The 16933-nt window shown below is 39.2% G+C and overlaps 1 protein-coding gene across 7 annotated transcripts in view; it reads left to right on the forward strand.

The window, feature by feature from the left end:
- Positions 1-16933, forward strand: part of AP2B1 (adaptor related protein complex 2 subunit beta 1) — a 122562-nt gene that overhangs the window by 21556 nt on the left and 84073 nt on the right. For all 7 annotated transcript variants that reach the window (XM_049702269.1, XM_049702268.1, XM_049702262.1 and 4 more), the window contains one exon: positions 14619-14809. In XM_049702269.1, the coding sequence (XP_049558226.1) occupies positions 14619-14809 (191 nt within the window). The remainder of the gene's footprint in view (positions 1-14618; positions 14810-16933) is intronic.

The raw sequence follows: 16933 nt of genomic DNA on the forward strand, positions 1-16933 counted from the left end.
TGTTTTTTATATATATGTATTTTCAGACTATTTTCCATTATAGATTATTATAAGATATTGACTGTTGTCCCCGTGTTATACAGTAAATCCTGTTGCTTTTCTGTTTTATTTTTTAATTTTTCTAGGTTAATTTTTTTTTTTTTTTTTTTTTTTGTGTGGTACGCGGGCCTCTCACTGTTGTGGCCTCTCCCGTTGCGGAGCACAGGCTCCAGACGCGCAGGCTCAGCGGCCATGGCTCATGGGCCCAGCCGCTCCGCGGCATGTGGGACCTTCCCGGACCGGGGCATGAACCTGTGTCCCCTGCATCGGCAGGCAAACTCTCAACCACTGCGCCATCTGGGAAGCCCAATATTTTTATTTTTTATTAAAAATTTTTTAAAATTGAAGTATAGTTGATTTACAGTATTGTGTTAGCACAGCGATTCATATATATATATATATATATATACACACACACATACGTATATACACACACACACTTTTTCAGATTCTTTTTCCTTATAGGTTATTATAAAATATTGAGTATAGTTCTCTGTGCTATACAGTAGGTCCTTGTTGGTTATCTCTCATATGTAGTAGTGTGTATATGTTAATCCCAACCTCCTAATTTATTCCTCCCCTTTCCCCTTTGGTAACCATAGGTTTGTTTTCTATGTCTGTGAGTCTGTTTCTGTTTCGTATATAGATTCATTTGTATTATTTTTTAGATTCCACATGTAAGTGATATAATATTTGTCTTTCTCTGTCTGACTTACTTCACTTAGTATCATGTTCTCCGGGTCCATCCATGTTACTGCAAATGGCAATATTTTCTTCTTTTTTATGGCTAATATTCCATTGTGTGTGTGTGTATATATACACACACACCCTACATCTTCTTAAGCCATTCTTCTGTTGATGGGCATTTGGGTTGTTTCCATGTCTTTGTTTTTTAAAGATTAGACTTTTTTTAAAATTTAGTTTATGTATTTATTTGGTTGTGCTGGGTCTTAGTTGCGGCTCGCGGGCTCCTTAGGTGTGGCATGCGAACTCTTAGTTGCGGCATGCACGTGGGATCTAGTTCCCTGACCAGTGATCGAACCCGGGCCCCCTGCGTTGGGAGCATGGAGTCTTAACCACTGCGCCGCCAGGGAAGCCCCTGTTTCCATGTCTTGGCTTTAGTAAATAGTGCTGCTGTGAACATTGGGGTGCATGTATCTAAAATACAAGGGTCTTAAAGCAAACCTTTGTATAATACTTACCCCTGTGTTTGCTCAGAAACAAACCGGTTCTTTCATCATTTTCTTAAAGAAACTTTACCTTAAAGTTTTGAGACCTTTTATTTCTCCTATTGACATTTTTAATTTTGCCTATATAATGAAGGAGAGTAGGTCTCAAAGTGGTACATTGGCTCTGCTAGTAACTGAAGTTCATTTGAATTGAGTGATTGGTCATTAAGTATCATTACTGAGAAGATGGAGGAACTTAGCCACTTTCTCTCCTTTTTTTGCCTAAGGCATTCTTTATGTGGAGTTGAATAACACTGAGCTAATCAGTGGATAACCTCTGAATATTTCACTGTTGAACTTTTTGAAAGAGAGAGTTGGATTTGCTGTGAAATAGACGTGTCTCACTTGCAAATTACCTGCTCAGATCACTGCTTTGATACTTCATTTGGTTCATCTTACTCTTTGGGTAACCTTGGCTTCTATTTATTATCTTTGAAACTTAGTATCAAGGTCAAAAAATGAAGTAAGCCACATTTTTGAAAAGATACTGTTGTTCTAATTACTATCAGCAATCTTTTAGCCACCTTCTAGGCATAGAAGTGATGTGGGTGTATATGCTTAAACTGTGACTTTACAGGGTATAATCACCACCGTCATTAGAAGATTCAACCCTACGTTTTTCACTCAAGCAGCCCTGTGTGTCACCTTTTTTTTTTTTTTTTTTTTTTTTGTGCTGTACGCGGGCCTCTCACTGTTGTGGCCTCTCCCGTTGCGGAGCACAGGCTCCACACGCGCAGGCTCAGCGGCCATGGCTCACGGACCCAGCTGCTCCGCAGCATTTGGGATCCTTCCGGACCGGGGCACGAACCTGTGTCCCCTGCATCGGCAGGCGGACTCTCAACCACTGCGCCACCAGGGAAGCCCGTGTTACCTTTTTAAAAATTCCATAAAGAAATAAATTTATAAAGCAGTAGTATCTGTTTTTAGAATGTTTAGCTGGTACTAAGTTGTATCTTTGACATTGCTTTTGATTCACTTTGTTATTTTGAGCAAATATTCTTGAAATTTTCTACCTGAGGACAGATGAGAAGATTGAAAGTGTTTGGGCTTTGCTCTCCAAGTTTTGGGCATCCAGATGAGCAGAATATCATGTACCCTGCAGAAACTTTTAAAATATTCAGTGGGCCTATGAATGTGGAGTGGAGTGAGGTAAAAATGAGTTCTAGCTCATATAAGCAATTCCAGTTCAGGGAGAAAAAGGCATCTTTACACTAATGTAAATTTTTCAAAGCAGAACCTGTAAAATTAGATCCTCAGGGGTAAGGGACTAACTGAGGGTTTAGTAAAGGCTTTTTTTTTTTTTTTGGTACCCCCGTAGCACTTAGAGATCTTTATCCAAATCAGTTGAGAGGATGGAACAATTCTGGAACAAGCCTAATTTGTCTGATTTATTCCAAGTTTTCACTGTAGTAGAAGGGTTGGCATTTGTCCAGTCCATAGTACTCAAGTAGTATATGTATGCCATTAATTTATTTATACTTATCAATATGGGAATTTTCAAACAATTCAAAATTAGAGTGACTAAATGAATAAATAAAATGAACTCAGTTACCATCACCAGATTCAATAATTATTAATATATGCCTGTTTTTTACCTGTTTTCTTCTTCCATCCCCTATCTATATATAGGTAATTTAAAGAGGCCACACATGAATGGGTCTCTATTTGAATTTAAAGTATCATGATATTATAGTAAACCATAATGCTTTTAATAATTCTTAACCTGTTTTTGTTCTTTTGGGTTTTTTTGCGCGGTACGCGGGCCTATCACTTTTGTGGTCTCTCCCGTTGCGGAGCACAGGCTCCGGATGCGCAGGCTCAGCGGCCATGGCTCACGGGCCCAGCCAGTCTGCGGCATGTGGGATCTTCCCGGACCCTGCGTCGGCAGGCAGACTCCCAACCACTGCGCCACCAGGGAAGCCCTCTTAACCTGTTTTTATACAACAAATCAGGAGGTGACTTGGGGAGATTTTCTTAAGTATTTTTTAGAAAACTTTTAGAGAAAATTTACGGTTACTTGGTAGGTTTGTGAGAAACTGTTTCAGGAATGCCTTATGTTTTATTGTGTCTTTATTACAGATTTTCCTAGGACAGGTGTCAGCATTAGAGATTAAATTGTTGGACCTACTCCCCTCTAACTAAATAGGAAATTTTTCTTATCCTTGTCAGACTTATTAGTAGCAAAACTTTTCCCTGATATTGTTTGACGTCTTGCTAGTAAGGTGCCCAGGATACAGAATTTAAGGAGGCATTCATTCTCAGGTGCCCACTCTACCTGCACAAGCCTGAGAGTGGGATACCTCGATTGCCTCACTCTGTCCTGGCCTTATTTTACATACATTCAAATCATTTTTTGAGCTCTTCATTCTTGTTACTTAAGTGAAGAACTGAAAATCTTGGACTAAGAGATAACCAACACATATACCCACGTGCCTACTTTCATTCTTGAACCCATACTTTTTTGTTTATTTTTTGCGGTATGTGGGCCTCTCACTGTTGTGGCCTCTCCCATTGCGGAGCACAGGCTCCAGACATGCAGGCTCAGCGGCCGCGGCTCACGGGCCCAGCCGCTCCGCTGCATGTGGGATCTTCCCGGACCGGGGCACGAACCCGCGTCCCCTGCATCGGCAGGCGGACTCTCAACCACTGCGCCACCAGGGAAGCCCATGAACCCATACTTTTCATCTCAACTGTATGTCCTGTTTTTTTGCCAGAAGTATTACAACTGTCTTTAGATCATTGATTTTCCTTTTATCAGTTGGGTCAAATGCTGCTGATAAGAAATGGATGAGTGCAAGAATGTCAAGTAAATTCCAACATCTAGTGGTAGATATAAGGTGTAGTGACTCAAACATCTGAGAAGGTCCTGAGGCTAATGATGACCTTCCTAATGTCATTAAGAGAAGGGAAATTTAAATTTAAGTGCATTCTGTGTCAGGCACAGGGACAGATGCTTTTACTTACAGTGTTTTTTATAGTCCTCATATCTTCTCAACTAGAGGTTATTCTGAATTAGAAGTTATTCTAGGCCTTTCTCACCTTCTGAGATGGCCCACACTCTGTGGAGTGTGTTTCTCCTTAAATAAATACACTCCTTACCTAAAAAAAAAAAAAGTTATTCCGCGTTAGAGATCAAGCAGTGTATACTCGAAGAGGCTAAAGAATAATCCCAGGACTTCCCTGGTGGCGCAGTGGTTGAGAGTCCGCCTGCCGATGCAGGGGACACGGGTTCGTTCCCCGGTGCAGGAAGATCCCACATGCCGCAGAGCGGCTGGGCCCGTGAGCCATGGCCGCTGAGCCTGCGCGTCTGGAGCCTGTGCTCCGCAATGGGAGAGGCCACAACAGTGAGAGGCCCGCGTACTGCAAAAAAAAAAAAAGAAAAAGAATAATCACAAAGTCATACAGCTAGTGGTAATGTAGCCAGAATTCTAACCTAGGTCTGAGTCCCAATAGCCATTACTGGTCACTGCCTTCATGAGTATATATATACAACATGTTTAGAACTGTTTCGTTTTCTCAAAATGGTTAAAATTTTGAACGGATAAAGGCATTAATTATCTGAGAACTGTTTTACTATGGAAATCCTCCAAATCCTCTTAATCTGATGATGGGTATGAGTCCTATTTTACTGTTCTTGAGGGGGAATTTTGTTCCACTTTTTCAGAAGTTGCTCCACATGGTGGCAGCACTGTACCAGCAAATATCAGAACCTCTTGCAAAAGGAATTAATGCTTCTAGGGTGTTCTGCCTTAGTAGTTTTCTCGTAGCTCACTTTAGAAGGGCATCCTAGATGTGAAAGCACCAGAACATCTGGAGAAATTACTTTGAGATTGGAGGGTAGCATGTTGACAAAAATCTGACTACTCTTGGGGTTATGTTGACCTTCAGGTTGATTCCTGGTAGTATGCGTTGCTACAAGTAATAGGACTTTATTATATTTTCATTTCGTGTCTTTTATGGGGGCATCTCACACACCTCATTTTCCTGCAGTTGTTTCTACCATTTTATACTTTAGTTAAAACTGACTTTCCATGAAATACTATTTGAAAGAGAAAAGATAGTTTGAAGTAAAAAAATTCTCACTGTTAAGTCCTAGGTTAACCTCCCTGAGTCTGTTTCCTCTTCTGTAGAGTGAGAGGTACCAACTTAGAGAGTCGTTAGGAGTATTAATTGAACTCTTGCATAAAAAGCATCTGTGAAAGTGCCTGGCTTATGAGAGTTCATGAAATGATGGCTGCTGCTGCCGTGATTATGAAGTAGACATTAGGCAAAGGTTAACATTATTGCTACAATATTAATTTAAAGGGTTCTGACCCCTTTGATAGCTATACAGGTTCATATGGTAAAATCTTTCTGAGGGAATTAAAGCTAAACTTATTTCCAGACGCAGATTTATTAGTCCATTATTTTGAAAGTAAACGTATTCAGAATGAGGAAGCACTTTGGCACGAGAGGAAAATAGCTCCTATGATTCCTTCACAAATAATCAGAGTTTTGAGAATTCTGTCTCACTAAATTGACGTTTCCAAGAAAGATACACTTTTGGGTGATAGTGATAATTCTCTAGCTTTTGCCCATGCATTAGGATTTTCCCTCCTTACTGCAGTTTTCCTTTTCTCTCTTAGAGGCATTTTGAGGTATTCCAACTTCAGTTAATGTTTACCCCAGAATCTGCCACTCCAGAGACTCTCTTGACAGCCCCACCACATCTACTTTGCTTTTTGTTTGTGAGCTCAGGTCTCCTAAATCCTTTGGCTCAGCGCCTTAGCCCCTTTGATCTTGTCTTCTAAGCCTTCTGAGTTCTACCATCTCTCTGAGAACTGCCCCTGGGAATGCCCTTCTTCCATTGCTCTGTCCTGTCTGCCAAAGCACAGACTACTGAATTAGTTAAAAAAACAAAACCAAAAAAACTCCAGAAACATATTTTCGTTTGTTGAGGGTTTTTCTGCACAAGCAGCATGCTCTCAGAACTTGGCCCGGTATGGCCTTTAGCAACGGTTCTAGTTAAACTGCCAGCTTCTTTTAATATGAACTTATTTTGGAAAGCTGTTTTATGAAAAGTAACATTTTTTTTCCTCAGAAAAAGTATGTATTTTATCCATGTGCTAGCCAGCATGTAGAAGCCACGTGAGATTATGACAGTGGTTCTCAACTGGGGACGATTTTGCTTCCTGGGAGACAGTTGGCATTGTCAGGAAACACTTTTGGTTGTCACAACTGATGGGAAGGTTGCTACTGGCATCTAGTAGGTAGAGTTCAAGGATACTTTAAACATCCTGCAGTGCACAGGGAGCCCCCTACAACAACATGAAGGACTAATTTGTTTTAAAAACTTAAATAATGCCTGACATATAGTAAATGCTTAATAACTGACAGCTATTCTTGAGAAACAGATCTAACGTGACGTACTTTCTGATTATTGTAATTTCTAGTTAGACTTTAGAAGGTTTGTGGTGGTTTGCTGTCTGTCTGAGATGATAAATGTTGAAAAACTGAAGTCTCTCTAGATCACTTTGTAAATTTGAGAAGGATTTTTGTCAGAATATGTTTGTTGTCCTTGTGGGCAACGTTAAATCATTTATTAATGACCTCATTTAATTTAGTACTTCAATTATATGAATTCTGTTATCCCTAAATATATATCAATAAATAGGAGAATAGTTATAAAATTAAAATATTATATAGAAGCGAAATTAGAAATGCGTGATGCTCTTCATGCCCAGCGTCCATAAAGGAGTACCAGAGCTGGTAGAATTTTAGGCATGTGTGAGAGTGTCAGTATGTGGTAGGCACTGGGTAAGAATGATGTAGGAGGTAACATGTTCACTCAGTCTGTGTCTGGATGCCCCAAGTAAGTAATGTTGTATTTGGTACTAAAAGATGAGTTGCTGGTAATTTCTGCAGGATCAGAGTGTTGAGTAAGTGGAATCATTGGAGGCTGCTCTGTTATAAGGGCAAGTGCCCATCTCCGTGCTTTTTGGTTTTTAAATTCTTGCAGAGGAAGGAAACAATTTTTGTTTTCCTTTATGATAAACTCTGTGGAGATCTTTTTATGTGTATTCTCACCTTAGGAATTTTAATCATCAGTTTTCATTTTATCAGTTATCACTAACTTACGTTTTTGGGTTTTTTTAAAATCTCATTTTGGGGGCGGGTTTTTAGATTTAGAGAAAAGTTGCAAAGACCATACAGAAAGTTCTCATATACCTATCTTCACACAGTTTTACTTAATGTTAACATCTTACATAACCATGGTACCTTTGTCAAAACTAAGAAATTGGCATTGGTACATTACTATAAACTGAAGTACAGACTTTATTTCACCTGTTTCAACACAAATATCCTTTTGCTATTCCAGGATTCAATCCAGCATACCAAATTGCATTTAATCACTTCCTTTTATAAAGAGTTGACTCACTCTTCATGAAAGTATCTCAAAAACAGAAAAGTGCTTTGTAACTGTGAATTTTTTTTTTTCCGCTCCAGTACTAACACATGAGGGTTAAAACTCAGGCTCTGAAACCAACCAGACTTGGATTTGTATCCTGGTCTGCCATTCTTAGCTTGGTGGTCTCCCTGAACATCTCAGTATCCTCGTCTACAAAATGGAGATTATAAACAGTGCCTCTATCATTGGAACGTTGTGAAAAATAAAAGAGGGCTTGCAAAGCACTTAATAGTGAACCTGGTATAGAGTAAGCCCTTAATAACAACAAAGGTTTCTTTATTGTATAGTGATCGTGGTGCTGGTTATTAGTGATTTTAGAAGGGTTAATATTTCAACGGAAAATTTATTTTTTAAAGGTATTTAATTCTTTTTTTAAATTAAGCTGTTTTTATTTTTTATAGTTTTATTTTATTTATTTTTCACTGTGTTGTGTCTTCGTTGCTGTGTGTGGGCTTTCTCTAGTTGCGGTGAGTGGGGGCTACTCTTCCTTGTGGTGTGCGGGTTTCTCATTGCATTGGCTTCTCTTGTTGCAGAGCACGGGGCTCTAGGCTCACGGGTTTCAGTAGTTATGGCATGCAGGCTCTAGAGCATAGGCTGAGTAGTTGTGGCACACGGGCTTAGTTGCTCCACGGCATGTGGGACCTTCCCGGACCAGGGGTCAAACCCATGTCCCCTGCATTGGCAGGTGGATTCTTAACCGCTGTGTCACCAGGGAAGTCCCCAAAATATTTAATTCTTTTGTATACATTATTTAAAGCCAGGCATTATTTTTTAGGGTGATTCTGAGGGCAGCTTATCCACAAATGAAGTAAATCTATTTACAATATTACTTAACACATCATTGCAGGATTACTTTTAAAAGATAATTGTTCAAGGATATGCCTAAAGCAGTTTTCGTAGGCAACTTCCTGAAAACTGGATCTGTTGTACATAGTAATTCAGTAGTGTACCGAAAGATCACGGCTTATTCATTTCTTAGTGTCCCTTTTAAAATGATCTCAAGGCTCTAATTTGGCAGGGGATTACTTACTCTCAAAAGGGAGATAATGGTGTGATAATAAATTTTTTGTTTTGTTCATGTTGCAGCATGCTTTTGTGTGATTTAGGGCTGGTGTGCCAAGTAACTCTTGGCTTCTTAGGAGTGCCTTTTGTCCATTTGTAGATATTTATTTGTAGTGTTTTAGCTTTGTGAATATTCGCATTTCATCAAAACACATCTTAAGCTACTTATGTAAGCCCCTTAAGTAAGTAATGAGTTTTATTGAGTCTAATTTTTAAATCTTACTTGTTACCAGATATTCAGACTTTCTTGCTGTAATGGGATGTGTTGACTCCACTAGGTAGATGTGTTCACTTAGCTTCCTCATTCTGGGAAAGAAGATGGGGAAAAAAACGGAACATTACAGAATGTCACATGTAGTCAGCATATTATTAGTTGGCAGTCTGGACAGTGTCTTGGATTAAAGCATGACTGTAAAATTAACTGGTACCGTATAGTCATTGTATTCTTTTTTTTTAAATAATGCATTTTAAAATTTTTATTTATTTATTTATATTGGCTGCGTTAGCTCTTCGTTGCTGCACGCAGGCTTTCTCTAGTTGCGGCGAGCGGGGGCTACTCTTCGTTGCGGTGCGTGGGCTTCTCATTGCAGTGGCTTCTCTTGTTGCGGAGCATGGGCTCTAGGCACGGGGACTTCAGCAGTTGTGGCATGTGGGCTCAGTAGTTGCGGTGCGTGGGCTTCAGTAGTTGCAGCACACGGGCTCAGTAGTTGTGGCTCGAGAGCTCTAGAGCACAGGCTCAGTAGCTGTGGCGCATGGGCTTAGTTGCTCTGCAGCATGTGGGATCTTCCCGGACCAGGGATCGAACCCGTGTCTCCTGCATTGGCAGGCGGATTCTTAACCACTGCGCCACCAGGGAAGTCCAGTCATTTTATTCTTAAGGAGATGATAATGACTGAAACATGCTTAGAATAAATGCCCTGTGCTTTAACGTGTTATTTGAGGCAACTCCATAAAGAAGAAAGTGAGATTCTGAACCGTTGCTGATTTTCAAGAGGATAAAAGTATGCAAATCACCTTTATTTTCCATTATAATAGTTTTGGTCAGTTATTCTACTGCGTTCAATTTATTCAGGTCTTCAGGGGCAGCAGCCAAAACGATTGTAAATTGAGTGGGAAAATTGAAGTGTTTGTTCAGAGTGTGTGACCTTGAAGGTCATTGCTAGAAATGAAAGTCTTCTAAATATAGTTAATAGGAGGAAGTCACTATATTGGGAAGTGCTATCTTTCTTGGGTTCTGAGGCTATGAAAATGAGTGAAATTAGAGAGATCATTCAAAGGGACAGGGAAATGTGTGAGAGATTTCTCTTAAAGGAGCTTCTGTCTGTGATACTCCACTCCCAACGTATATCTAGATTTCCTTCTAGAGTTCTTTTTTTACAGGATCATTTTTATTTTAATCATACCCACCACTCCAGCTTGCTCCTTAAAAAAAAAAAAAAAATGAGGTCTGGGACTTCCCTGGTGGTCCAGTGGTTAAGACTCCACTTGCAGGGAAGAAGATCCCGCAAGCTGCAGGGCGCAGCCAAAAAAATAAAAATAAAAAAAGTAATGTCAAATTTATGTCCTCAGAATTGCTGCATATGAGACAGGGGTAGCTTATAAATCAGATTTTATAGCTGGATAGTAAATCTTGCCTCTTTGAAGTGCTGCTAGGATGTGATTATCTCTGAAATATATAAAGTAGGAGAATACATTTTTCTCCTTGTATAAATCTGCCTGGAAATAATGTTTTGATTATATTATTCTCCCCAGCTCCGATTATTCTTTCCCTTTCCCCCATTTGAAGTTCACAGCTCTTGGAACTTCTATAAATGCAGGCGGCAGAGTGATTAGCACTCAGACACTAGAATCAGATACAGGCCTTGAGTTTGTTTCTTTTTTTTTTTTTTTTTTTTTTTTGCGGTACACGGGCCTTTCACTGTTGTGGCCTCTCCCGCTGCGGAGCACAGGCTCCAGACGCGCAGGCCCAGCGGCCATGGCTCAGGGATCCTCCCAGACCGGGGCACGAACCCGTGTCCCTGCATCGGCAGGCGGACTCCCAACCACTGCGCCACCCGGGAAGCCCCAGGCCTTGAGTTTGTATTCAAGCATTTTCCCTTTCCAGCTTTGTTGGCTAAGCAAGTCACTGAATTTCTCTAATCCTATTTATAAATTCATTTTTAAAGCCTATTTCCTTATCTGTAATAGGTGGATTTTGATAGCAACTACCTTAGAGTTGCTGGGAAGGTAAATGGCATAGTAAGTGTTCAGTAAGTTTTAGCTATTATTGTCTTTTATCTCTTTGTCCAATTCTATTAGGCATAGTATAAAGTAAGTCAGAACACAAACTGCTTACGTTAAAAAAAAAATCAGCAGACTCCAAGGGTCCACAGTGAACTGTCAAATTGAAGGGGAGTCTGTAGTTAGGGCAGAGAAAAATTTGTCTAATATTGAGTGTGATTTTACACACACACGTGCACGCATACTTCTGTATGTATGTATACGTTTGTGTTTAATATCTGTATCTGTAAAGTATACATATTATATTAGGTCTACAGGGGGTAGGGGTGGGATGGGGAGGAGGAATGTTTCATTGCAATCTTCCAAAGAACAGAATTTACCATAATTGGGAGGCAAGATGAATTTAAAAAAAATTTTTTTTGATGCTATGGGATATGTTCCTTTGTAGCCTAGATGCCAGCTTTTTGTAACTCAACCAGTGTGCTGAGAAAACTCACTTAAACCCTATTTATAAATCCATTTTTAAAGCAAAACTTCCTTTAGAAACCCCTTTCTTTCTTGGGAACTCCAGTTTTTCCGAGATTATAATTAAAAGGCCATTGTTCTCTTCATGGCAGTGTTTCCTAAAAGAACTGCCAGTTTTCTAGGGGGGAAAATGTTATGCATGTTAGTCTTAGTTCAGATTCAAAGTGATGGTACAAGAGAAAGAGACATAACCTTTGTTTTAATACACTAGTAGACCAGGGCAGTTACTGCAAGAGTCAGATTTTTTCTTCTGATAATGAATTATTGTTTGGAGAAAACTCTCAGGGAAGAGGAAGTAAATCATGTTTCAATCCATTATTTTTTAAAGTTTATTTTTACAAACAGATAATATATGTACTACATTCTATACAAAATTCCAAAGAAACACAGAGACAGGTGAGTTGTCCTGTATACCCCAGCTACCCAGCTGCTGTCTTGAAGTCAGTCTTTGCCTGCTTGAGATTCGATGCTCATTTTGAGTTTCCATTAGAGTGAGAGAAGCATGGCTTACTGACCAGGAGAACTCTAAGCAGCTCTTTATGGGCTCACTCAGTATATTTCTGAAAACTTAGCAGTATGAATGTGAAGATTAGGAGATGAAAGTGGAAAGGTAGAATAGAAGGAATTTTAGAGGAATAGCAGTAGAGTTTTGTTATTGGGGGTGTATCTCCTCTGGTCAGTCATTGGCTCAGTGACCATTTGGCAGTGATCTTTTTTCCCCATGCAGACTTTTCTAAACATAATCATATAATCTGATCTCTCTGGATCTTTTAATTAGATTTACTTTTCCCTGTTTCTTTTCTTGTTTTAATGTGATAGTAAGTGAAAATTGCCTGTTTTACCACCAGAACATATACTTCATTAGCTGCATTATATACTTGGTTTAATTTCCAGTTACCTGTGATGTTAGCAGAGGAATTCTAATTGTTCATTCTGTTCAACATTTCCTGTTAACAGACCTCATATTTAATTTTTTTTAACATTAAAAAAATTTGACTGGCAGAAATGGTAAGTTGTGACAGGACATTTGTTTTGGACAAACTGGTAACCAAGACTGGGCATGTGTTGGCAGCAAGAGAGGAAAACAGGCATTTGTTCTTCCAGTGTGACATTTTGATCCTTTATCCTGTAATCCAGTGTATTAATTGTATTATACAGGGGAAACACAGTACCTTTTCCCTGCATGTAAAGCACTGAGATGATGGAGATTATTGTTTCACTTTTCATGCTTTTTAATTTTTACTAAAGGCCATGCCTGATGGTGTGGTTGGCAAAGAAAAATTAAGTCAGGAAAGAACCTCATGCATGCTATCATGTGATAGGTGAACTAGATAATCCTTCTCGATTTGTCTTAATAACAATAGAATATTATATCCATAATCATACTTACCAAGTGAACCTTTGATTTTTTTTCATCTTGGAATTTTTTGTCCTGATCACTAAGTTATAACTGAAGGCGATTCCATTTGTGGCATCATTATCTTAGTTAATGGATACTGTCATGAATGTATTATTTGATTTAAAAAACCATATTCTCTAGAATTTATCTTCTAGGTAAAATCATATACTGGGATAATCTGCGGAGTACCCAAGTGATATGGATATTAAAATCAATAGCTAAACTGTAACCGTTATGTTTCTTCTCTTGCTAGCAAAAGGATAATCATACAGCTCTTAGTTTCTCAAGCTTTTAACAGGGACTTCAGTCAGAACTAAAAATGAGTTGACATTTCTGAGAATCTTTTCAATATACATAATTAATGAAGCTGCTACCTATTGCATCTCTTTATGCTAACAGAATATTTATATATAGCCTTACTGTGCTAATATTTAGCGACAGCTGAGAGCCTCACTGCAAAATGTGGTTTTAAATTCATTTGTACAGAGCTATAGTTTTTTGTCTATTTTGTTTATTTTTGGGTGTCTTTATAATCTTAAAATTACTTTTAAACATTCATTGGTTGTAGATTTCTTAGTTAAATTAGACATAATCTGTAATTTTGATAAAGTGTCCACTTTTTTTTCTTGCAGCTAGTATGGATTTCTGGGTCTGTAAGTCAGGATACAAGTGTACTTTCTTATATTTGGTAGCAATTTTTCGTTTATCATACTGCCTGAGTTAAGGATACATTTGAGATACTATATTTCATTGATTCTAAGATGCATTATTATTTCCTGTATTACGTAGAAAGAAAAATACCTCCTATTAAACTGACATGCTGTTGATTAGAAAATATATCCCAACTTCAGAGATGTTAATATGAAAACCTGTGCAACTTAGTCTTGATGAATTATGGTAATATTGCCACCTTAACTTTGTATAAGGCTTTGTAGAAAGCACTTATACATAAGTCATCTGATTTTATCCTCAAACTAAAGCTAATCTGTGAGGTGGATTAAATTATCCCATTTTCAGATGAGGAAATTGAATTTCACGGAGATTCTGTGCTTTCCCAACATCATGTTACAGTGAACTATGGTTTCAGGGTCACATTTTCTTACTCTGAGACTTAAGGTGTGATTGACACCTGAAGTATCACCCCCCACCCCCAGTACATGCACGCCCATACACCTATAAAATTGTTTGGCCTAGATTTTTCTTTCCGTTGCCTAATGTACATGTTTCATATTTAAACTTCACTGTTTTGTGTTTTTTGTTTTGTTTTGCCTGCAAGGCATGTGGGATCTTAGTTCTCCAACCAGGGATCGAGCCAACGCCCCCCTGCAGTGGAAGCACGAGTCTTAACCACTGGACCACCAGGGAAGTCCCTGACCTTCACTTCTTTTACAGCTGTTCATGTGTCTTAATTCTACTGATAGTGTTGACTACTATTAAAATTATTATTGTTTTAATAGTAAGTCATGAGGGACTATCTGCTAATATGTGAATTGTTTTAATTCTGTGTTGCCTGACCATGAGGAAGCTATATATGCCATCATTGGTGGTTTATTATACGTTTTGAAAGCAGTATATCTCTTTCTAGCTGACTGCGTAAAATGTTCAGGAACGGTTATGGGTTGAGATCTGTGAAGTGATCCAGAGAAATAGTTGTACTGTTCTTGACAAATCAAGGTCATATCTGCTTCTTTCCCAGGTGGTGGCTAATGCTGTAGCAGCATTATCTGAAATCAGTGAATCTCACCCAAACAGCAACTTACTCGATCTGAATCCACAGAACATTAATAAGCTACTGACAGCCCTGAATGAGTGCACCGAATGGGGCCAGATTTTCATCCTGGACTGCCTGTCTAATTACAACCCTAAAGATGACCGGGAGGCTCAGAGGTCAGTCTGTTTTTCTGGATAGTATCTAGGAGTCTTGCCTGGTTCAGTAATTTCTAGTAAGTCTGTATTAGAATAAGGGTCTGTTACATTGAGAAAATCAGTGGCTTATGGGATATATATTGCTATCCTGTGGTATTTTCTCAATGTATTTAGGAACATTTTAGGTGGTAGAGTAAACCATGCAAAAAATAGCTCTTCCTAAGAGGAGATGTGTATTTTTCATTTCTTCTTTGAACAGTATAGTTACAACCCTCTGAAAAACTCTCCCTCATCATGGTCTCACATCTCCCATACAGCAATTCCTAGCCATTTGGCAAAGGTTTTTTGAGCGTCTCTCACTGTAGTAACAAAATTTTCGTTCTTTTAGATACATAGTAAGTGGCTTGATACTAGTTATTGAGCTGCCTTATACCTATAATTAGTACTAGAGAAACTGTGTTGGAGCCAGCAAAATGTATGATGTCTTCCGTTAGATACAGGAATCACATCAGTCTGAATTTGGAGAAGATTTTGGAAGGCACACCTGGATTGTTCTGCTCAGCTCTCTACCACTTTAGTGTTGCAGATTTTCTTTGACTATCAGATACTGACTACTAAATTTCACATACACATACATACATTTTAGTTTACAGAATCGGAGGTATCATCAGTTTTTATTGAGCATTTTGTGTATATAGGCACTGTACTAGGCAAAATAATTCTGAAGAATTATTGGCTCTTCATTTTATTTTATTTATTTATTTATTTATTTATTGTGGTACGTGGGCCTCTCATCGCTGTGGCCTCTCCCGTTGCGGAGCACAGGCTCCGGACGCGCAGGCTCAGCGGCCATGGCTCACGGACCCAGCCGCTCTGCGGCATGTGGGATCTTCCCGGACCGGGGCACAAACCCGTGTCCCCTGCATCGGTAGGCAGACTCTCAACCACTGCGCCACCAGGGAAGCCCTGCCTCTTCATTTTAATTATGGTAGATAGAAACCTTCCTTGCCCGGCTAAAGCTCGAGCTACTATAATGTAAGTGCTCTTCACTCGTCTGGGAAATTGTTCCCTCTGGATTTAACCAAAGCTCACCCTGATAGTTTCTTTCCATCGCTGAAAGTACAAATATCTTCTGGAAAGAACTTTACATACAATTTTATTTTCTCTTGGTCATTGACATCTCACACTTACTCATTCACTCAGCAAGTATTTATTGAGCCCATGCTGTATGCCAGGCATTGTTCTAGGCTCTGAGGATATAGCAGTGGACAGACAAAAATCATAGCTCTTATGGAACACTTATTCTGAGGGATAGGGCAGAAGTATATATAATATGTATACGTAATACAGCATATAATAGGTCAGATGATGATAAGTGCTAACAAGAAAGATAAAGTAAGGAAGAGATCTAACAAATATGCTGGGTGATCAGGAAAGGTCTCCCTGAGAAAGTAGCATTTGTATAAATACCTAAAGGAGGTCAGGGAGTCAGTCAAGTAGATACAGGAGGAAGGGAGAGAAACACAGCTTACTTACCTTGTGTCCTTAACTGAGTCAGCTAGCCACTCACGTTGCCTAAGAGCTATCAAAATTAGGTTAATTTCTGAAGAACCCTCAATGGATAACTAAATATTCTATATTTTATGAGACATTTAAGTGTAGGTGGCAGGGACTAGGAGAAGGGGATGAGGTTGAGAGAGTACTGCAGTGGTATTGTGTTATTAAAAACAAACAAACAAACACCCTTCCCGAGATTCCCTATTATGCTGAATACAAGAGGTTGGGTGGTTTTCCCTGTCAGCCCATCTCCTTCTGCATCTTACAGTGAAACTTCAGCCACAGTTGGTTGATATCTCTCACTATGAAATAACTCTCAGAATGCTTAATTTGACTTCCTATAGGCTGAGGAGAAATGGGCTGTGAGGCAGGGAGCCCTTACATAATATGGGGAGACAGAGAGGACTATAAAATAGGAAGGTAAATGGTGTGAGCTTCGGGTGTTTTGGGTATTGGCTAGTTCCCTTCCAGTTTGAACATCCCTTATTGCTGGTTTCCTAAAGTCTTCTGATATCCCTGCTCTGTTTGTAGTTTGCTGGGATTGAGGCGTCTGCAGTGTTAGATCCCAAATTTACCTATGTATGGAGT

The sequence above is a fragment of the Orcinus orca genome, chromosome 19 (assembly GCF_937001465.1).
Source record: "Orcinus orca chromosome 19, mOrcOrc1.1, whole genome shotgun sequence".
NCBI classification, from domain to species: Eukaryota; Metazoa; Chordata; class Mammalia; order Artiodactyla; family Delphinidae; genus Orcinus; species Orcinus orca.